The sequence below is a fragment of the Odontesthes bonariensis genome, chromosome 3 (assembly GCF_027942865.1).
Source record: "Odontesthes bonariensis isolate fOdoBon6 chromosome 3, fOdoBon6.hap1, whole genome shotgun sequence".
NCBI lineage: Eukaryota > Metazoa > Chordata > Actinopteri > Atheriniformes > Atherinopsidae > Odontesthes > Odontesthes bonariensis.
Window position 1 is genome coordinate 11,509,941 of NC_134508.1, and position 24,285 is coordinate 11,534,225.

The 24,285-nt window shown below is 40.7% G+C and overlaps 1 protein-coding gene across 1 annotated transcript; it reads left to right on the forward strand.

Moving 5' to 3' along the window:
• Positions 1-1,339: 1,339 nt before the first annotated feature.
• On the forward strand, positions 1,340-8,103 carry eevs (2-epi-5-epi-valiolone synthase). The gene is made up of 5 exons (XM_075462012.1): positions 1,340-2,032; positions 4,282-4,915; positions 5,079-5,318; positions 5,457-5,709; positions 7,239-8,103. The coding sequence occupies exons 1-5, from the start codon at positions 1,890-1,892 to the stop codon at positions 7,334-7,336; spliced, it is 1,368 nt and encodes a 455-aa protein (XP_075318127.1). The 5' UTR covers positions 1,340-1,889; the 3' UTR covers positions 7,337-8,103.
• The last annotated feature ends 16,182 nt before the right edge of the window (positions 8,104-24,285 follow it).

Below are 24,285 nucleotides of genomic sequence, written 5' to 3' on the forward strand. Positions count from 1 at the left end.
TCCCAGAACGGTTTGGGCCCAAAATACATCTGTGATATGTTCAGAGAATATAAACCTAGCAGAGCTCTTAGATCCAAGGACTCAGGTCAGCTGGTCCAGTCCAGAGTCCAGACTAAACATGGAGAAGCAGCATTTAGCTGTTATGCTGCAAACAAGTGGAACAAACTACCAGTGGAGATTAAACTTTCACCAAATGTAGACATTTTTAAATCCAGGTTAAATACATTTCTGTTCTCATGTGTCTATGCATGAAATATCTTTTAACTTATCTAGACTGTTGCTTGTTTTTAAATTCATTTAAATTATTTTATTTGTTTCTCTTTATATTCTTTTATGTATTTTTAATGCTTCTTACACTCCCTGCTGCAATGCTTTTATTTTATGTAAAGCACTTTGAACTGTTTGTACATGAAATGTGCTATATAAATAAATTTGATTTGATTTGATTTGATTTGATTTGATTTTGATACCTGGGCTCTTTAGTTCTCATTTGAGCTGAATAACTGTCGACTACTGCTGCTTTAGCTACTAAACATTTAACGTCTTATTTCTGCAACAACCTGAATTCAACTGATTTGTAACTTTTGTGGTGACTCTGTGGCTTTAAATTGTGGAATAATAGTACGTGTAATATGCAAGAGAGATGATAACACAAATGTCAGGAATAGAATCAATATTTTTCAGAAAAGACTCAGTTGGAGTTATTGACAACTGAAAATGTCTCAGTCTGGGCTGGAATTTGCCCTGAAGTTAGTCAAGATTCTGCAGGGGACAAATAGATTGCAGGTTTTGACAAGCTTCTTAAGCCAAACAAACTACTGTTAAAGACTAAAAGCAACAGTTTTAGACAGACATACTTTTCAGTTTGAAACAACCAGTTAAAATTTTTATACGAAAGCTATACACCAACAATGAAAATCCTCATAGTGATAACTGCTGTTGGCTTGATATCGCATCATTTTTGGCAAATTAATCCAAAGTGATGAGTGGCCCCTACAAATAGAAGGACCACCAGTCTATTCAGCTACAATGAACATTACTGTGATATACATTAAAAAGAATATTCAGAGAATTGAAACAAAAGTATTTTGATGGTATTTAATAAATTCAGTGGGAATGAACTCAAATGATAATATTCAAATGTGAAATATATGCATTTGTTATTCTAATAGGATTAACTCAGTGAACACAACAAACTTACAATTTGCATAACTGCAGGTCTGGTATTAGCTTTCATGGTGATTGTTATGCAGTAAGTTATGGGAACGCTCTAACCTCTGAACCCAGTCAAACCAGTTTTGGAAAGTTACTAAGTCAGATGGTGAAACCAGGATATGGAACTAAAAGCAGACAGCAATGACAATTCTGAAGGAAAACCTGAAGAAAACAGAGGATCTGACAAAGAGTGAATGAAACCAGGAGTTAAAACACAGAGGAGGGCGATTGGTGAGTGAAGACAGCTTAGGGAAATAACACAGGTGAAGGGAGTGGAGTGTTGAGTTATTGGAAAATTACACAAGTATATATATTAATATATATCATTTTTTATCAATGGATTTTCTCTGAATTCCAGCACAAATACATTCAGCTACCCAAAAAATTTAATAATGACTCCATATAATAGTAACTTGATAGTAACTAGTAACAACTGTCCTCATTGGTGCAAAAAAAGCAGTCACATTCAGTCAGCAAAACAGGTGTTACCTTACAATTACACAAAACACATGCAGAAGCATGTGATGGGAAATTAAAGGGAAATGCTCCTCCCTTGCCTCAGTTGCATCCTCTAAATACTGCTCTGTATATAAAGCAACTTCAGATAGGACTGTCAAGGGGAAAAAAAAACCTTCAGAATCTCATATCTGTAGCTTCCAGAACACACAGCAAGAATGGGGAAAGTTCACCAGGTTGAATGCGATTGCAACGAAACAAAGACAGAGTTCAGTTTAGTGCGGGTCAAAGGAACATGGAAGAGCAAACTGGGGAAGAAGATTAACAAGGACACAGTTGACTGTGTCTCACCAGCAAAAATGTAAGTATCACAAGGTCTTTTTTTGTCAGCTTCTCACAGTAATGTTAGAGTTTTTTAATATGGAAAGAAAACATTGAAATTTTGTTTATTCATGCCAAACAAGTTTGGTCCTGCTTCTGACTCCTCTCGGTGAATGAAAAAGAAAGGTAGCTGCTGTCTGACACATGCTCATCGACAAATTATGGTCAAATGAAATATGCAGCATTCAGAATTAAGACCTTACACTTAACTGACAGATGGTAAAATGAATTGTTTAATAAAACTAAACTCATGGAAAAATTTGATGAATTAATTATTAGAAAGAGTAGGGGCAAAAAAAAAAAATTGTTGGTTTTTGCCAGTTTGATTGCATGGATGGACATATAGGTCAAATGTAAGTCAACTAAGGGGTCACTGGCAATGAAAAAAGCAGTGAGAATCATCCTGTGGCTATTGTAGGTGGAAGTATGGGTGAGAATTTTTCTGTGAACCTTTGGGGGAGGGCACATCAAGAGGGAGCCTGTAATTCCTCCCCCCTCGGAAATCTTGGTAGTTACACGATTCATGTGACTTTTAAAATGCCACCTTGGACTTTTGCGGTTTGTTGCGCAAATGTATCTATGTAGAGGAAAACGTGAAAGTCAGGCACTAGGTGACAATTCAAAACAAAAAAAATCTCACAGGCATTCTGAAATTCTTCTAGACATGATTTGAAACGAGGTTCAACTTTTATCATTTGATATCATCCCTCTCTTTGGTGAAGTCACCTTTTGTTACAATATTCATTCCATTAATTTAAGCGATTAACTACTTAATTTTGGTCATAAACCCTTTGCACTTCAGAAGATTGTTAGACAGATGAAACATTTCTACTCATACTCAGAGTTCTATATCAATAAAATCACGCTGTTCTGTGACTTTGGGATGTTTTAATTTAGGAATGATGGAGCCCCCATTTCAGCAAAGTTTACAGATTACCCACAACAAGAACATTAAACATTATGGCTTCAGCCAAGTAAAGCACTGATTAAAGGGAAAAATACAAAGATTACTTGACAAACTGGTAAAGAAAAAATTGAAATGTAAACTTGAGAAGAATAAGCAAGTCGTTCAAAGGTTAGGTAACTTAGTTATGAAACTGAGGCTGTGCGTGGTCGAGCGTTATCAGCCAAAGAACACGTTTACATAAGGAGTTGCTCTGCCAGATCTTATTTTTTTCTGTCGATGTGTGTGTGTGCATGGATATATGCCAGAGATGATTCGACAATAGTGAAATAGTTTAACAAACTCATAATTCATGTATTATGGGGTTTAATAAGATACACTGGCTGAAACAAAAAGAAGATCCTGTCAGATGCATTGTGAAAGAAAAAGTTCTCCACTGCTTCAACATTCATACTGTGGGGAAAAAAATGTCTGCATGTGTAAACTATGAAAAAGAAGTCACCCCATATTATATTTTCAAAGGGGTTTTAGTCTATAAAAGCTGCAGGCACAAAAACGAGCAGGTTGGCATCAAAATCAACAATGAGTTTGTGCCAGAACTCTCTGACTGTGCAGCAGGTGAACTCACTTTGTAAAATCAGCTGCAGCATACCTTGGATTTTTTTTTTTCTTTGCCTTTCTTAGAATTAAGGAACACCCTTCCAGGTGTAAAAAAAAGAAAAAGAAAAAGAAAGACTTACACTAACTAATGGCTAGAGGCATGATTTGTACAGCATTTTTCTCTACTGTCATTTTCTAACCTTTAGGTCGACATACTGTTTTTCACCCATTTCACCTTTCAGAAATGGTCTCTTGCCAACAAATGAACCAGGATTCCAGGGATCTCTTATTTGGGCAAAGAATTTTCCACTGAACTTGCTGGTAAACACCTAAATTACATAAAGGCTGAATGTAGCCGATTGATAACTTGTTCAGAACCTCTGTGGCTAAGACTCACAGGTTACATCCACGAATGACAACAGAAACATGAATCAACATGCAATTGAATAAGAAGCCAAGAATACAGACAGCATTTTAAAATAAACACTCAGCCGGATTATTGACAAATGAAGGTTTGTCAACTGGGTTTAGAATTTTGCCTGAAGTTATTCATGTTTAAGGTTACCTTTGATGTTGTTTGCAGTGAACAAAGAGATTGTACAGGAATTTTTAAGCTTCTTAAGCATCATAACTGTTGTTAATCTCATGCATTCTTTATTTAAGCTCTTATTAGAAAGTATCCTTCAGATTACAATTTAAAAAAAAAATTGTTTTTTGTGCTGCAGCTATGAAAGCGTCACAGAGCAGGGCACCACTTGGACTGTGGTCAGCCCCATCACCTTCACTTACAAGGTAACCGAAACTCATGGTTTGCTGGACCCAGGCAACAGCACTCTCCTGCTGGGTCACATCACCGACCAGCAGCAGCTAGAGGACATAAAAAAGTCAAACAAGCCAATCAGAAGATTTATAGTAATTGACCAGGAAGTCTGCAAGATCTATGGTCCCAAGCTAACCGAATACTTAGAGGCTAACAATGTGCTGTACAAGATTTTGGCGCTTCCAACCACTGAGGAGAATAAATCTATGGAAACGGCCCTGAAGATCCTTGATGAGGTTAACGACTTTGCCCTTGATCGCCGCACCGAGCCCATCATCGCCATTGGCGGAGGAGTGTGCCTCGACATTGTGGGCCTGGCTGCTTCACTCTACAGGAGGCGCACCCCCTACATTAGGGTCCCGACCACACTTCTTTCTTACATTGATGCCAGCGTAGGGGCGAAGACCGGCGTTAACTTTGCCAACTGCAAGAACAAGCTGGGTGCCTACATCCCACCTGCCGCTGCCTTGCTTGACCTGTCATTCATACAAAGTGTTCCGCGAAGACACATCTCCAATGGGCTGGCAGAGATGTTAAAGGTAGGATTAAGTCCCTTCATGTTCAAGTCTGATTGTATGCTTAAAAATAGAGATAAAGGAGTGGCAAATTCTGGTATTGCATTCATTAAGATTTCCCTAATAGAGGTAGTAACTTGCGCTAACCAACTCTTATACATGGTTCTTTTTTTTGGCTTGTTTGTAGATGGCTTTGATGAAGCACAGGGGCCTCTTTGAGCTCCTGGAGGAGCATGGCTGTATGCTGTTGGATACTAAATTCCAGGCTGACAACACTTTATACGAGCACAACAGCTTAAAGGCTGCATCACAGGTCACCCGTATAGCAATTACAGCCATGCTGGAGGAGCTTGCCCCAAACCTTTGGGAGGATGACCTAAATAGACTTGTGGATTTTGGCCACCTTATAAGCCCAGCATTAGAAATGGTAAGTGCTCCTCTGTGACAGGGATAACTCCTATTTTAATTCCTTTTTTTTAACTCTTGTGGTTAAAAGAAATGTTAACATGTTCATTCATTTTTGGCTATAACCACACATAACCTCACTTTTCTCTCTCCCAAACAGAAAGTTCTCCCATCTCTGCTGCACGGCGAGGCAGTAAACATCGATATGTCTTACATGGTTTATGTGTCCCATGAGAGTGGTCTATTGACAGAAGAAAAGAAGAAAAGGATCATCAACTGCATGGTGGGCCTGGAGCTACCTGTCTGGCACGAGGAGTTTACAATGGAGCTGATACAAAAATCCCTGCAGGACAGGCTGAAACATTCTGGCGGTCTGGTCAGAATGCCTCTACCTGTTGGTCTTGGGCAAGCAGGTAAGAATAAAAACTGCAACTAACAAATCAAGAAAAAACTTTTATATATAGGATGCCTAATGCACAGAGGTGGCAAAACTACTCATATTCTGTACTTAAAGGATAAGACCGTTTTTTTGACATTGGGCCCTTGATTTCACATTATAACATGATGTTCTACTCACCCCTGCTTGTTGTTGGTCATTTGGAGCTGTTCCGAAGATATTCGAGAGGCGTCTGGCTGCTCTCTTGAGATATTCGGCCATGAAACGGTTTCCTATGGGCAAGTTTATACAGGCACAAACTATGCTGTTTATAATTTATTAATTACTGTACACTAGCACTGATAACGTGGAGGTGCGTCGCTTACTTAAAAAAATCCGGGTTACTAATTTAGAATTTTAGCCGAATGAATAAATAGGCAGCAGGTCTGTGGGCTGTCTGTGGCAGTAGCACGACGATGACGTCAGTAACACCCACTTTACGACAAAAATTCAAAATTACAGTAACCCGGATTTTTTTAAGTAAGCGACGCACCTCCACGTTATCAGTGCTAGTGTAGAGTAATTAATAAATTATAAACAGCATAGTTTGTGCCTGTATAAACTTGCCCATAGGAAACCGTTTCATGGCCGAATATCTCAAGAGAGCAGCCAGACGCCTCTCGAATATCTTCGGAACAGCTCCAAATGACCAACAACAAGCAGGGGTGAGTAGAACATCATGTTATAATGTGAAATCAAGGGCCCAATGTCAAAAAAACGGTCTTATCCTTTAAGTAGAAGTACAGATACATGTGTAAAAAAATACCATGGTAAAAGTAGAAGTACTGATTCAACTCCTTTACTCAAGTAAAAGTAAGAAAATAAAGGCTCTGAACTGTACTTTCAAAGTAAAAGTAAAAATGATTTTTTTTTTTTTTGCCGTTAATGAACCACAATACATCCTTTGATAATTTTGCTGAACGAAAAAAAGTTCAGACAAAATAATCAAGATTGAACTGACTGAGCATCTGGATAACAGCTTTGGTACTCTGAATACTATAAGTTGTTTTCTTTTCCACTGTAGCACAACCAAAGTGTAATCAGTAATAGTTATGACCAGTAACCCATATTGGATGTTTACACTCTTAATAACAAAAGACCAATGTTATTTTGTCATTTGTTGGGTCGCCAGCAGCTCGTGGTTTTTCAGTTGACACAGGACACAGCGCATCCGCCATGAGTCCTTTTTGGAGCCGACATCACTCACTCGACTTCTTCTCGCAGTTACCTGTCCCCCTCTTCTTCTCCGTCTTTCCCTCTGCAGTTCGTCACGTCTTTTACGAATGCTTTTACGTTGTATCGTCATCTGTGGAGTACAAGTAGAAAGTACATATTTTTGTGTATAAATGTAGGGAGTAAAAGTAAAAAGTCATCAGAAAAATAAGTACTCAAGTAAAGTACATATACCTGAAAAATTTACTTAAGTACATTAACAAAGTATTTGTACTTCGTTACTTGTCACCTCTGCTAATGCATGTTTTCTTTGCTCTTCTGTTTTCTCTGCAGAAATTTTTAACAGCATTTCAAATGACGTCCTACAAAGAGCACACATCAAGTGGTGTGAAGAGCTGAGCGTTTCCTCTGACAGCACCTGCGACGCTTAATATCCACATTCTTCATCTGCTTTAGTGTGATTTTAAAAGATATATGTTTTGTGTTTAGGGAACTTTATCTAGTATCAAATGGTCTGGTGTTGCATGATAGCACGGTTGGGGAAAACTGCAGTAGTTACTGGCTGAATGGGAAAATACGTGTTCAGTATTTTTACAAGTACAGCCGCTAAGGCCATAAGTAGGGCAGCTGTATTTACGTTGTTAGTATTTCTACAGAACAGCTTTAGCTCCCATCAAAAGCCTGTATCTGTGTGAAATCTGTCAGCTTGAGTTCTTACAATGATCTCTCTGTAAATGGTGTTTGAAGTGGTGCTAATGCTGGTTGTCTTTATTTAACAGGGTTGGAAAACGGATGGAATAAGAAAACTACAAAAAATTTAATAGTTCAACAGTGGTTGAACTTGTTTTTAATTACCATGTAAGTGCAGCAGCAGTGGGCTAGTAGTGTTACAAGTGGTTTGCTTGTTGTATGCATGTTGCTTCTGACTGTCAAGTATACTAAGTATAGTCCATTAAAGATGTTTATTACATATCACAAAGTGTGTGTTTTTAATAAAAAAGGTACTCACAAATGTTGTTATTGACTTATACCTCTCAGTATATTCATTGGGATGACTTTATTGACAAATTATTTAACACCATAAGCTAAAATATTTTAAACACATATGTTTAATTAAGATTCAAAGACAAACCCGATGCATAAACACTATCTGGACAACAGTTAACAGTTCCTTGTTTGTCATTGGAGGAAGTTTATGGCTTGGCTACAGGAGTACCAATAAATTGTATTGCTGGTTACTGCTGTGACTATTTTCTTGATTTATGAAGTAGTTATTAACATCCAGATAAAGATACTTGAAGAGTGTTAACAACCGTTGCCTGCCATGAACACATTATAAGATTATGGGACCTTGAGCACAAATATATACACAAATATGGGCTCCATTGATGTTGGCTTTTTAAAGATGTGGTGCACGCGCTAAACTCGAGTTGACTAAACTCACTCAAATCAGTGTTTCTGGAACCGAAAACGCAGTTTTCTATCTCAGAGTAGATCGACTCAGAGTTCAGGATAAGACTCAGAGTTTGTTCAACCTGCTTTGTGAAACGGACCCCAGGTGTATTTTAATGTCAGGAATCAGGCTCTACAGATAGTTCCAGAATGAAAAAAATGTCATAGAGCTACAATGTCTTGTACAGAACTAAAGAAAAAAAATCCAGATTTTGTGGATGCTTCAAGTAATGGAATGGTTTCATCTTTTTTTCTGTGCATTATAGTTATCTGTGCCACCCCACATCATCAACAGCTTAGATTGTATAAAAAAATGCAGAAATTTGTCTTTGATACATAATGGGACACCCTGCTATTTTGCTAGTCAAGTAAATCAGGCTCCCCATGAATGGCAATACTGCACTTAGCATTTATGAGTGGTTAGCATCCTACCTGCAGAAGACAACAATTGGAGAGCTCTCAGTTTGGAGAATCCGAAGATTTCCTGACGGTTGAGCTAAAGCTAAAAGCTACTAGGAAGTGAAAAAAAGCACATTTCTTACGACCTAAAACCACTCAAACCCCCAAAATAGGAGTGCAAGAGTGACACTGAAGATTTTTACCTCATGTCACTTCTGAATCACACATTTGTTTACTTTGTCTCTACACCAGCAACAGAGTCAGCAGTCTGTTCCAAAACACTCATGGCAGCAACAACAAGTGGTAACATGGATGCAGATCTAGTTTGTTTAAAGGCATGGTTGGTAATCCTGTTCAGAAACACATTTTGTAATACTGGGTGAAATGGTCCGTCTGTCCTGAGAGAAATCTATACAAGATGTATTTAGAAAAAGGGACGAAAATAATCAGACCTCTGTGGCAGCTGCAGGACTGAGAAAAAGCTGACCAATCCGAGATCAGCGGGACGCTGATCTCGGATTGGAGCGCCTACAAAAACCAATCAGATGCCTCTGCTTTCTGCCTACGCCCCCCTCTGTCGGCTCCCTGCTCCGTGTGCGCATGCGGTTCTACCGGCTTTGGATGACGCACTGACGGAATGGGGAGGGGGGGGTGGAGCTTAGAGGAGGGGACACTTTCGAATCTTGCTAGCTCTCTTGCTAGCTCTCTAGGATTACCTACCATAGCTTTAACTGTCTGATGCAGAAGGGACGCTGTGCCATAATCATCAACGTATCAAGCTACCAAATAGCTTTAGATTGCCCATCACAAATCCTGATTCTTCAAACTTAGAGCACTGACCACTGTCCATTCCAGGTAAGACACGAATTATTCACAGGTACTACACAAATTCTTACTCATTCACGCAAACACTCGCACGCACAAATATATATATATATATTAGTGGTGGGCCGTTATCGGCGTTAACGTGCTGCGATAATTTGAGAGTCTTATCGGGCGATATAAAAAATATCGCCGTTAATCTATTCTCAAAGTTGGGTTGGGAACTGGGTCAAAATAGGTAGCCTAAGCAAACTGTGATGACTTTTACCTTGATATTTTAGCTCGGGTGTGGGCTGATGTACTTTGTCTGCCGTTAGGTGTGATTAAAACAGAAGAACGCTACTTTGCAGAAGCCTGTGCTAGGCAGTTTATGGAGGTCGCTTATCTGTGGGGGATAGTTGACAAAATCTGCCCTGTTGGAACAGACAGCGCTCCCTAAAGGTGGTAGCATGGTTGCCGCGTCTGTCACGGCGGTGGTGGACCGTGACGTCAAAATGACGTTTCAGGCATGGCGCTTCCCTTGAAAAGACGGCGCAGCGCGTTGTCGTGCACCAGTCGATTTTTGTAACTTGGCGGCGCCAAGCACAACGAACCGGATGGACCGATGTGAGACCAGGCTCAGTGAGGAGGTGCGTTTGTACAGGCAGCTGTACGAAACTGCAGTGAAACAGCACAGGGAGCGCGTAAACTCCCAAAACTAGTGCACAGAGATGGGCAGAACTTTGGGGAAAGAGGGAGAGTTCTGTAAGAATGTGTGGAAGAAGCTACGGGGCAGATACGTGAAGGCAAAGAAGAGGGCAGAGACTCTGTTGATGCTGGGGGCTTCAAACCTTCACCTCTATTGACTGAATTAAAAAATTAAAATGATCCGAAAACTGCAGCAGTATCATTAATTACAGTATTCTTGCTTTTGACAGCGGCATTGTTTTCTTCTCCACTTTCGTGGTTGTAGAGTAGCGGTAACCTTCACGTAGCAGCGCCACCTCTGTGACGGAGAAAATTGCAACTACTGGCGCGCAACGACTTGCGCCACTATAAAGGGTCCTATGGCGGGCACGAACTCGTGACGTCATCAACACCGCTCGCGCGAGCAGACGCGGCAACCATGCTAGAGCCTTAATATGGTGGCCGCAGGGAGGATACTGCGCGTGTGGCGCAACAGAGACGCACTGCACACAACGCTATCTCAACAGCAGCACCATCTGGCCCTCCCAACAAGTGCTGAATATGAGAAGTTGGCGAAGCTAGAGAAACTGCTGGAGCCATGCATGTGAATAAACTGGTCTGCCCTAATGTTGCGACCTCCGCTACCTGGTAGCAGAGGTCGCTGACTATGGCGTGATCTTTGTGCCACCAGGTTGAGCGCGCAGTGACACTGATTTGAGGGCACAGATCTATCTGAAGGAACAATCATTTTAAGCGTGTGCGTATGAATCTCACACACGCTCGCTCGGACACGCGCTCAACTCTGACAAACTGCTCGTTCGAACGGCACTCTGCTCGCGCTCGGCTCTATCTCTCTGCTCGCTCGCGGCTCTGTCTCTGCGCTCGCAACTCTGTTAGTTGTATGTAAATGAGCCACACCACCAGCCAATCACAGACTGGTAGTTTTCACAGACTGGTATTTGTGTGATAAATAATAAAAAAATAAAGAGGAAGAATTGTAATAATCATGTTAAAACTGGTGTAGTTGGGTGCTAGCTAGTTAGCCTACTGATTATTGTTGTAGGGTGTCACAAATATTTTAGAGAAAGAAACCTAACATCAACTTTTTTATTTGTTTCTCTTTATATTCTTTTATGTATTTTAATGCTTCTTCCACTCCCTGCTGCAATGCTTTTATTTTATGTAAAGCACTTTGAATTGTTCTCTACATGAAATGTGCTACAAATAAATTTGATTTGATTTTGATTTGATCAAAATCTAAAACGGTAGAAAAATAAAACTACACCAGCTTAGGAAATTAAATGTTTGAAATATTGAAGTGGTTGTTTTTACCTAGTAAGTTATGAACTATAGCAGCTGACCCACAGTGGGTTTTTTAAACTTTTAAACTTTAAACTGATCAATTGTGTTATTGGTTTAATCTGTAATGATTACTGGTTTGACAAAAAAATATAACATCTAGTTTAATTCCTTTAGGGTGATGGTAGAAGTTCAATTGAGTCTGCAGACTCTGCACTGATTGGCTGGTGGTGTGGCTCATTTACATACAACTAACAGAGTTGCGAGCGCAGAGACAGAGCCGCGAGCGAGCAGAGAGATAGAGCCGAGCGCGAGCAGAGTGAGCCGTTCGAGCGAGCAGTTTGTCAGAGTTGAGCGCGTGTCCGAGCACCTATGAGCGAGCGTGTGTGAGATTCATACGCACACGCTTAAAATGATTGTTCCTTCAGATAGATCTGTGCCCTCAAATCAGTGTCACTGCGCGCTCAACCTGGTGGCACAAAGATCACGCCATAGCTGACTCGCTGGAGAAGCTTCGCTTGAGAATTTGCTTTGGTAGCTTTGGGAGCTCGTGACGTCACATTTAGAATGTTCAATTCTTAAAGGCCCCGCGGCTGTGCAGCACCCCCGCGGAAAAAAACATGAGGAAAGAGAGGGCAGGAACACGAATAAACATGTTGTTATTTACAATTTTTTATACAAGATATACATCACTTTTACAAATTATGTAAAACTACATTAGGTACACCTGAGAAGAGCAGGAATAGCAGAGGCAGCTGTGAAAATAAACTAAATTCGAAATAAAATCCGAAATAAATCCGAAATAAAACTTAATTGCAGTGAGAAAGGTATGCTTGGGGTTACTACACTATTGTATTGAAGCACTCGACACGACAATTGCAACAGTCTCAGGATTAAACGACTATTGTTTGGATAGGAACCAAAGTTTACACCGTGAACGCCGCGGATTGTCGGACCCCTGAATGAGCCATTTTAATCTAGATTAATCTAGATTAATTTCAAGATTTCAGTGAGATTAATCTAGATTAAAAAAATTAATCTATGCCCACCACTAATATATATATATATATATATATACAGTATATCAAATCAAATCAAATTTATTTATATAGCACATTACATTACAAACAATTCAAAGTGCTCTACATAAAATAAAAGCATTGCAGCAGGGAGTGGAAGAAGCATTAAAATACATAAAATAAAATAATTTAAATGAATTTAAAAACAAGCAACAGTCTAGATAAGTTAAAAGATATCGTGCAGATTTCATGCATAGACACATGAGAAAAGAAATGTTTTTAACCTGGATTTAAAAATGTCTACATTTGGTGAAAGTTTAATCTCCACTGGCAATTTGTTCCATATACACATATACTGTATATACATAGACATATATATACATATATACATTTATATATATATATATATATAAATGTATATATATATATATATATAAAATCGTGGCCATGTGGCCTCAAACAGTATATATAAGTACATATGTTTGTATAGAGCAAAAGAGAGAGAGAGAGCAGGGGTGTTTTTGTTTGACTTCACTATCAACTTAAATACTCAGAAAAACACAATCATTGCACTTTGTTCGGGGCCCCCTAGTTTTAAAGATTTTAAGATGTTATTCGGAGAACTATTCAATATTACACTCTCAGTTCAGAGAGGAAACATACATCCAACATTATTAAAGGAGCTGAACCTTCGACCTATGTTCTATCTCTGTACTCTGTACCTACATGGCATGATGCACATCCTGGAATATTTGAAGGAGAGATAAGAAAATCATCAATATTTTTTTGTGGTCATTTAGTGTTCATTATCTTTGAAGCTGTTTTCTGTCCATTTGGGCTCATTTGTGTCTTTGCTTTGGTTGCTTTGTGCTTCATTGTGTTTGTTTTCATTTTTATTGTCGTGCTTTTGTACACCTTTGTTTCTCTTTACAGTGGTTTAAAATTATTTTTGGCTGTTCTGTTTGCTTCTGAAATCTTTGCAGTCATTTGACTGGCTTTTTCTCATGGTTCAGGGAGCCTCAGGCTACGGCTACACGAAAACGAAACGAGGTTTTTTTTGAAAACGGGTACGAAAATTCTTGCGACCACACGGCAATGCTGCTGTAAAGACTCAGGTCCAGACGAAAACGGATGAAAACGGATGAAACGATGCAGTACACACGCCACTGTGTCACGCCACGCTGTGAGACAATAGAGAAGTCTCACAGCGTCAACGTTTGACTGACGCAAAAACGTTTTCGCTGTAACAATGGAAACGAAACGACCTCGTTTTCAAATCTTCCCACTCTGGAACCCGTTCTCAAAAACTATCGTTTTGGGGTAGTGGGAATGCCGGCTCCGTGTGGCTGCGACAGCGAAACGATAAGAAAAAGTATCGTTTACAGTGAAAAACGTTTTCGTGTAGCCGCAGCCTCAGAGTGGCTCCCTGAACCATGTGGCCTTTAACAGGACTGTTCAGAAACCCATTCATGCCATTTCCTAACTGATAGTCATTAGCATTGAGTTACGCTAAAGCGTGTTCATTGCTGGTGCATTTCATTGTGTTGGATTCTGGTTCTTGCTATTTAATAAAGTAGAAGAATGTGTAAACCTTAAAATTATGAATCTGACTTGTTTTGAAGTACACTTACATTTACTATTGACACATTCCTAGGTCCAAAACTGCCTTGCCGTGCCTGCGGGCTTAGCCACAGTTCACACCTGTGTTTGTCACTCCAGTATGAGAATTGCTTTGCTTTAGAACAGGATAACAGACAAATGCACACTTATGGTGTCACCTGTGACTGCCACTAAGTAACAACTGATTAGCTCACTTATTCTGTCTGTGTCTTTTGCTTTGCAAGTGTTGGTGGAAAGAATACTGTCATTTCCACGGCATCTTAATTTCTATGCAAAAATGTAGAGGTTATGCTGGTAAACTTGATGCTTAAGTTGCAGCATATCTGCATGGGATGGTTTGCTAAACTGGCTTCACAGTTTGCATGGGTAATCAAAGATTTATAAGGTGTATTTTGTTCCCTTTACAAATTCTAAACTTCACATGTTTTTGCCACACATTAGGCAAGGCAAGGCATCTTTATTTATATAGCGCATTTCATACCACAGGCAACTCAATGTGCTTTACATAAAGACAAGGCATTTAAAAGAACAGCATAAAGCAGCATAATAACAAGCAATTTAAAGAGAATGAAAATTAAAACACAGTTAAAAGCAATCAAAAAAGAGGGTAAAAAGAAAAATGTAAACTCAACCATAAGCACACCGAAAGAGAAATGTTTTTAACCTGGATTTAAAAGTGCTTACAGTTGTGGCTGATTTCAGTTCTGCTGGTAGTTTGTTCCAGTTGTGTGCAGCATAACAGCTAAAAGCTGCTTCACCGTGTCTAGTTTGAACTCTGGGCTCCACTATCTGACCTGAGTCAGCAGACCTCAGAGCTCTGCTGGGTTTATACTTTATTAGCATATACTCTACTAAACCATTCCGTGATTTGTAGACGAGTAGCAGAACTTTAAAATCTATTCTGTATCTGACCGGGAGCCAATGTAAAGACTTGAGAACTGGGGTGTGTCATGTTCAGGCACTAAATTGGACCCACGATGCAGACAAACTGACTCGAGAGGTTGGTGAACGGGAAAAAGTTAAATTTATTTTGTCCACACGAAAGCAGGGGGGAGCAGGAACAAAGGGACTGCCAGCAGGAGTTAAAAAGGGTATTCCAAGTTCCAGGACTGATATGATATTTTCCAGAGGGTTGGTGGCGAAGATGGTGCTTGAATCCACAAAGCAGAACAGAGCTGAGCAGGGCAGAACAGAACAGAGCTTAGTGTCTTCAGGTGAGGCGAAGATGGTTCCTGAAGCTGCAGAAGAGAACTGAGCAAAAAACAAAGTTTAGTGTTTTACAGGTACTGGGGCTAGACGTTCAATATGCACAAGGACGCTGACGATCTGGCAACAAGTGGATGAGTGAGCCAGTCTTTTATTATGAGTCCTTGATGGTTGATGGACTACAGGTGTGAGTGGCTCCAACTCCTCCCAGCTCCCCTACAGACAAACAAGACACATCCACAAGAGGGAGACACACTGGGATCCTGACAGGGTGATGTGATCTGATCTCTTTGTTCTGGTTAAAACTCGGGCTGCAGCGTTCTGAATGAGCTGCAGCTGTTTGAGACTCTTTTGGAGGAGTCCAGTCAGAAGACCGTTACAGTAGTCAAGTCTGCTGGAGATGAAAGCATGAATCAGCTTCTCCTGATCTGTTTGGGACATGAAACCCTTAATTCTGGATATGTTCTTAAGTTGATAAAAGGCTGATTTGGTGACTGATTTGATATGATTGTTGAAGGTCAGGTCTGAGTCTATCAGCACGCCGAGGTTCCGGACTTGGTCTTGACTCAAGGTGTTAACTGACAGCAAACCTCTTCTCTTTGTTGCCAAACACAGTGACCTCAGTTTTTTCTTGATTTAACTGAAGGAAATTTTGGTTCATCCACTTTTTGACTTGCTCTAAGCAGTCGCACAATGACTCTATAGGACTGCAGTCATCTGGAGACAGTGCAAGATATATGTGTGTGTCATCTTCTAGCTGTGGTAGTTGACTTTAGAGTTCTTCAGAATTTGTCCCAGAGGCAGCATGTATAGGGTGAACAGAAGGGGTCCAAGAACTGACCCCTGAGGAACTCCACATGTCATAGCCACTCGATCAGATTGATTATAATAAAAAGATAATCACAAAAAAAAAATCTTTTAAGAAAGCTAACTTTATTCCAGAAAAGCTAGACATTTTTTTGTCTGTTTCTGAGTGTGTTTGGTCATTACTGACATAGTATATAAAATATACGGTCTTAGTTCTCGTTAAGTCCTTGACATTTTTGGTGGCTTTCCCTGGTGTCTTTGTGGCCTTTTCAGCATGAGAACAAATGCATATGCAAGGCTTAAGCCTGATTTATGGTCGGTGACGCAAGACGCAACGCAAGACGCAAAGCAAGCCCTTGCGCGGTTGCAAGTGCTTGCGTGTGTCACCTCAATTTTCTAACTTCACGCAAGACGCAAGACGCGAGCGCAAGCCACTATCTACATCACATCCGGCAGCGTGTTCATCTTCCAGTTTCATCCCCTGATAAAAGACCGCTGACGCCAAGGTAGAAAGCGAAGAAGAAGAAGAAGAAGAAGAAGAAGCATGAATCCACTCGAAGAGAGACTTGCCGAAGAGGTCCTGGCCGTGAATTTCCTTTCATTGTAGTAGGCTTGTCATTGAAAAATCCCGCTGCTTCACCTACTGTCCTGGCGGTGAATCGCCACGCAGCACACGCAACCGCCGACAAAGCAAAATGAAGCATAAACGTCTCGAGCCATTAACGCAAGCGCAAGACGCAAGGGCAGTTAAATGAGGTATAAATCAGCCTTAAGACAACTTATTTTTAAAACAGTAGTTACATCCAGCGAGTGTAGGAGGAGCCCACAAGTAAAGAATTGCACCATTTCAGAGTGCTACTTTAGTTGTTGTTTAGTGCTGGTGACTGCTTTCTGACAATGTTGAGAACTGCTCAACAGCTCATGTTGACAAAGTAATACTTTAAAGCTTACTTTGTAAATAAAAGTTGTAATTTTTTTTTACTTTAATCGGGCATTTGAACAGTGGGATGTTTTGTATTATTTAGGCTTTTCTAAAAGGTTTTCTGTCATTAAAACCATCCACCACAGTTCAATATCAGAGCTATTTTCAGTTAATTAGTGCCACACTTTCATTTGTGTGTCCCACAGAAAAAGTCTCAGTGTGCTGTAATTACCTCGAGTTACTTTGCCTTTAAGGAGATTGCTGCCATCATTCTTTTCAAACAATCATCACAAACTTCATGCGGCTGTTTTTTTCCCCCTCTTTTTGTGATTTGACTCTATTTCACCAGTTTTTAAAGTCTGAGTAAAGCTTAAGTGAATATGAAGTCTGACTTCATCACGTCAAAGACATGTGTTAGCCAACAACATGATGACTAAAACACTTGCCAAGTCAATAGAATTAGTTTTTTTAATCAAGACAAAATGAGCAGTGAGAGGGGTGTGTCTGCTGAAGATGCCGACAGCCAGAACTCAGATCAGCAGAAAACCAAGAGGAGTTTGTTTTAACCGCAGCAAACTGCTTTAATGTGGAATCACAAACACATACTTCAAACATTAAAAGGTTTGGTCACATTCCAACAGTAAACATCATAATTAACTTAACTCAATTATGGAACCCACATTCCAATGATGTGCATTCCCTGGCACAATGCACCAGGTGTCAGCTATTGGCATACAAGTCAGCACCTGGCTTTACAACAACAAAGTCGGCCCTGCCACTCGCAGTTCATCACAATATTCATCGGAAGATTCAGTCTGCAGCCTTCCCACTTCCTGACTCTCGTCCCACCAGCTGTCACCTTACATTTCACACACCAATTAAAACATATTAACCAGCAGTTGCAAACGATCAGTATTATAGTAAACCTCAGCACAACATAAGATAACCTCTACAGTGGATGAAAGAATGCAACTTCAAAAAACCTGTAACAGCAAAATGCTCAGCACATCAGATGCTTAAAAGAAACTGTATCAAACAGTTTTGTCACATGAACACCATCACAGCAGGGGGATTTTTGACGGAGATGCACTTTCTTAGCTAGAAATGCGAGGAAGGGGTGTCTAGAGCACGCAGTAGACAGCATGCAATGCAGAAATTGCCCTGTGAAAATCATTGTTTTCTTTACAACATGCTGAGTGAGTGTGTGTGTGTGTGTGTGTGTGTGTGTGTGTGTGTGTGTGTGTGTGTGTGTGTGCGTGTGTGTGTGTGTGTGTGTCTGAAAATGGCTGAAGGCCAGCAGCTAGATGGAACAAAATATGGTGGGAGGGCGTGACAAGAGATAAAAAAAATACTTTGTGTCATCAGCTGTATGTTGGCTTATTCAGAAACAAAGGTTAAGTCAAATGCCTGAGGGACTGGAAAAATCTGAGATTTCTTACCATCTCACTCAGGCTGTGGCATTGGCTGACTTGATGTACAGTCTTGATGTTTAACTGACTTAGGAACAGACTAGTGAACATACTTGACATTAGCAAACCGGAAACATCATTTGAGGTGCCTTCTTTGATACAATGCAAAAAATATGCAAATTAACTCCAAGTGCTGGACAAAAACTTTTATATTCATACAAACACTTCAGGGAGCATTCATCCTTTTGTGCAGACTGCATGTTTGTCATGACTAGAGGCATCAGCCCATCCACATGTGTTGTATCCATTTGCTTTGCTTCTGTAGTTTCACTTCAAAGAGAGGGAATACCAAAACACATATACTGGAGGCACGTTTGATGAACAATAGAATAACTAAACTTGCACTGAAGAAATATAACAAAAGTCCAACAGAATAACAAAAGTATAGGCTCGTGTATACTTTGCAGCAGTGTGTCGCAGTGAGCTTGTCGCAGACACGACGCAGTTATTTTTGATTTATGCCTTAGAGCGCTGTCTGCGCTATGTTAATCCCATGCCACAACGCAAGAGGGACAATCACGAACAAGCTAGGATTGTGGGTGTTACGGTTACGGAGGTCATTCAACAACAATGGTAACTGGACGAATGCGCACTTTGATTGAGATGCAGCTGATCGATCTAGAAATAGAAGAAATATTGCTACTACTGGAGCTGGCAGAGAGGCGAAAGAATCGTCACGGTTAGCGTCAGCCGGTTAGCAAACCGGAAATACGCATAGTGTAGAGCGGATGTAGAGTTGACCAATCAGAGGCCTCCTTTCTCTCCTCCCTGCGGCGATGTCTGCGGCACTGTCTGCGGTGAGTTACAATTTTGAGGAGGTGCACCAGAGTGTCTGCGTAGTGTCTGCGTAGGGGGGGGGCATGTCTGCGTTAACTGCGACACACACGCAGACGACCTGGTTTTCGAGTATAAATCAGGCTTATGTTGTATAATAAAGGTGGGTAGATGGGTAGTGATACAGCCACAGACCAAAATCAGCTTGACACATTGACACATAGCAAAGTACAAAAACTAGCTGACAACTCAAATGGAAGGTCACCAGGTGCAGTTGATAGAAAGTTTGTTGAATAAACACAAGGTTGGCCGTTCGATCTCCAGTCCCAACACGTGCTCAATTAACCTTGAACAAATAACGAAAGAAATCGATGCAAAGGTCAAAATGCATACAATGATTGATAAGAAAAACCAGTGACAGACTAAATACAAGCTAGCCACAACAGTGATACCCAACTTCTTTCATTTAGCAAACAAAAGAGTGACATTGAACTGTCTCCACGAATGATCTATGCAGTGAAACGTGAGGGTTTTGGGGGCTTTATTGCCATCAATGCCTAAAAGAGCAAGCGCCCCATCCCAAACGAATGGTGCATGGAAAATGATCATGTGATCATGTGATGTGTTTTTAAAAAAAAATAATTTACACATAAATAGAGCTTGGTGGAAACACAAGAAACACAACAATCTCAAAAAGAAGGTTACTAAACTTGGGAGAGGTGGACAGCCTGGTGTATTAATATAAAGGATGGCTGTGCATGATGGGAACAGCAATAGTTTAGTGGATAAATGTCGATATATAGACATCACATTATTTGAACATGTACATGGGCCTTTTACAGTAATTGTTCCCAGAGCACGTCCTGTGGTTGTAATATTTGATGTTTAAAAGTTCAAATTGTGCTCTGTTTCCAGCCATTTAGATCGATTTTCTTACCTTAAGGTTGAGTGGTTTTTTAATCACGTCATCCTGATGCATCCTGTACCTCTGCAGTTCTCAACTCAACTCAACTCAAAGCCCTTTAAAAACAGCCGTGGCTGAAACAAAGTGCTGTACATGAATAACAACACTAATAAGACATAAGAACAATATAAAAAACAACACTAAACAACAACAACATTAAAACAATAAAGCAAAAACAGAAACAGAGTCTCATGCTGGGTTAAAAGCCAGGCAATAAAAATGGGTTTTAAGAATGAGTTTTAAAAATGGACAGTGATGGAGATTGTCTAATGTACAATGGAAGGTCGTTCCACAGTTTAGGACCGGGAGTGGAAAAGGCTCTGTCTCCTCTGAGCTTCCGTTTGGCCCTCGGTACCTCCAGGAGCAGCTGATCAGCTGACCTGAGGAGTATAAGGATGGAGCAGCTCAGAAAGGTAAGGCGGGGCAAGCCCATTTAAAGATTAAAAAAAAAAAAAAAAAGAATCTTAAAATGGACTCTGAAATGCACAGGCAGCCAGTGGAGGGAGGCTAAAATGGGAGTAATGTGCTCCCTCTTAAGTGTTTCAGTTAAGAGGTGAGCGGCAGCATTTTGGACTAACTGGAGACGTGCGAGGGAGGACTGGCTGACTCCAAGATAGAGTGCATTACAGTAATCCAGCCGAGCTGTAATGAAGGCGTGGATTACTGTTTCAAAGTGCATATGTGCAAGGAAGGCTTCACCTTTGCCAGCTGCCTAAGATAAAAAAAAGCTGGACATCAGTATTGCACCAATTTGCCAGTCTAATTTAAAATCACTGTCCATCTTAAAACCTAAGTTTGTGACTGTTGGCTTCCTGTATTGCACCAAGGGGTCCAAGTCAACAAGAGGGGGTTTGCAAGAGCCACTGGGACCAAACACCATCACTTCTGTTTTATTTTCATTGAATTTTAAAAAGTTTAAGGACATCCTTTAATGTCTTCAAGACATAACAGAAGTGGTTTCAGAGAGAAAGCATCCTTCTTCCTTAATGCCACATAGATCTGGCTGTCATCAGCGTAACAATGAAAAGAGATGGCATGCTTTCTCAGGATGGAACCCAGGCGCAGCAAGTACAATGAGAAAAGCAGGGGCCCTAAAATTTAAACCTGTGGAACCCCATATGACAGCGCAGCAGAGTGGGACTAAGAACCACCAAGGCTTAGTCAAGTCTGCCAGGTAGGACTTGAACCAGTCCAGGGTGGTACCAGAGATGCCCACTAGGGTGCTGCAACCGAGGCACTAAAATGTTGTGGTCCACGGTGTCTGTATTGTGTCTGTATGTTCTGTATTAATTCCGAAAAAGGATCAGTGTGATGTTTGCTTGTCATTCAAGCATGGGAATATCATTAGGGCTGAATATGATGCACATGTGAACAAAAAAGATGAAGCAAGGCAAGAGAAATCCCATGACAAGGAGTCTGCAAACAAAGAGAAATCTGTATGGACAATGGACTTGTAAGCTGTGCTGCTGTGTCCAAAAACCCAAGCCAGCTGCCTGTATTATAAAACAAAACTGCAGGTCCACAACTTTACCCTTCTTCGATTTGCATTCAAAGGAGGGGTACTGCTACATCTGGGATGACCTTCAGTCCATGAAACAAGTGATACCCGTTGAGTGTCATCACTTCTTTGACAATTTCCCACATAGTTAGGCAAATCAGGAATAGAATAGAACTGCGATAGGTAAAAAAAAAAAGACCCAGCAAAGAAGTGAGGAAAGTGACCAATTTGATTTACCTGACATTTGTTCAATTTAAGTCAGGGTAATTTAAGTTTTGAGTTTGTAATATGGAATGAAAGGGCAGTTTAAGCCAGATTTAAAGTTGCCTAAAGGCTGAGTTATACCTCTTTTAACTGCCCTTGCGTCTTGCGTCTTGCGCTTGCGTTAATGGCTCGAGACGTTTATGCTTCATTTTGCTTTGTCAGCGGTTGCGTGTGCTGCGTGGCGATTCACCGCCAGGACAGTAGGTGGAGCAGCGGGTTTTTTCAATGACAAGCCTACTACGATGAAAGGAAATTCACCGCCAGGACCTCTTCGGCAAGTCTCTCTTCGAGGGGATTCATGCTTCTTCTTCTTCTTCTTCTTCATCTTCTACCTTGGCGTTTGAAAGCAGTGGTCTTTTATTAGGGGATGAAACCGGAAGATGAACATGCCGCCGGATGTGATGTAGATAGTGGCTTGCGCTCGCGTCTTGCGTGAAGTTTAGAAAATTGAGGTGACACACGCAAGCACGCAAGGGGGGGCTTGCAACCGCACGTTGCGTCTTGCGTTGCGTCTTGCGTTGCATCTTGCGTCACCGACCATAAATCAGGCTTAAGTCACAGTTGAATGTTCAGAAATTGGCCTACGTCACTTTATTCTTCTATGTTGCATAATTGACACACAACGTTCTATGTATGTCAACAGTCATCCACTGTCAAGGCCTTTTTGATGGAAATGATTAATAAAATATTATATGCTCTCCGTTTGGTAAAGTTTTTTGTGTTTTCCCAAAAACTTAGGCCTTATTACTTATTACTTAGGCCATGGTGACGAACCTTGTCAATGAAAAAGTGTAGGAAGCTATTGCACATTTCACATATTTCTGTGCACCCAGGCTGAGGGTGGGGGTTAAGAACAGTTTCAATGGTTTTAAATAGCACACAGGGGTTGTGACGATTGAAGTCGATAAGGTTAGACAGGTATTCTCTTCTGGCCTCTTTAACAGTGATCTGGTAGCAGCGCCAACATTCTTTTAGGATTTGGTAGGAAACCTGCAGCTTGTCCTTCTTCCACCTGCATTCAGCTTTTCGGCACTCCTGTCTAGCTGCGCAAGTTCTCGCATTAAGCCAGGACTCAGGTTTAGCTTTGGGCTGCACAGTTTTAATGGCGCCACATAGTCCATTATAGTTCGGCAGGAGGAGTGAAACCAAGCACTGAGCTCCTCCATGTTTGCAGATATTGAGCCAGAGGGTACACACACCCACAAAGCAAAATTGGCCCGGCCCAGATGATGCACTTACACCTGACCCAGATCCTAACCCCACCCTGCTTCAATGACTAAGGGCACTGAAATGAGATATGTATGGTTTGGTGCATTAACCACAAAATATACCAGGTGTAAAAAGCCACAATCGACAATTTTTCGTGTGTGCATATAACCAACCCAATCTCTGGGCAAAAACAGGAGTCACACAAATTCATTCCATTGTGTCCAATTTGTGACAATTTTTTTTTTTCAAAATGTCACAGCATCTTGTGAAATAGTCACATCTTGTCTCAAAGTGACACTTAGAAGTGATTTTATTAATGTTTCACATGTTGGCTGGAAAACTGCAGTGCCATTTTAGCTGGCTGCCGGAAGATCTTTCAGTTTATCCAAAATGCCGACTTGTGTACTGACTGGTACTGCCAAGAAATATCACATCTCTCAAGTTTTAGCCTCTCTACAGTAGCTCCCTGTGAAGTTTAGAAAATAATTTAAAATCCTTCGCATTACAATGCTCTTAATGGCCAAGCTCCTTCTTATGTCAAATATTTTATTATTTCATATCACCCCACCAGATTACTTAATTTTAAGCACTCTGGACTACTGGTTGTTTCCAGATTCAATTGGACTAGAATGGGAGGCAGAGCCTTCCGTTTTCAGGCTCCCCTACTGTGGAACTACCTGCTTGGGAATGGGGAACTGACAACCTATCTTCTTTTAAACTGAAGCTAAAAACTTACCTCTTTGACAAAGTTGCCTGTTTGGTTCAGGTTGTGTATTAAAATGTCAGGGTTATGGTTAGGTCTTAAAAACAAGGCGGTCGGGAAAACATTGTGATTTGAATAAAACAAACGCTGTTATAACGTTTCACATCAAGATATCCTTTTCTAGGTTACTGACACCCTCAACTAAACATGCAAAAGGGGCTAGATGCATGAATTCCACAGCCTATTGGCATATACTACTTTGACAGTTGGGGTGGATAGCACCAGCA

Coding starts and splice junctions, on each gene's coding strand:
- eevs (XM_075462012.1), top strand. CDS start 1,890: ATGGGGAAAGTTCACCAGGTTGAATGCGATTGCAACGAAACAAAGACA. Junction 5,319..5,456: donor TAAGCCCAGCATTAGAAATG/GTAAGTGCTCCT, acceptor TCTCCCAAACAG/AAAGTTCTCCCATCTCTGCT. Junction 5,710..7,238: donor TGTTGGTCTTGGGCAAGCAG/GTAAGAATAAAA, acceptor TTTTCTCTGCAG/AAATTTTTAACAGCATTTCA.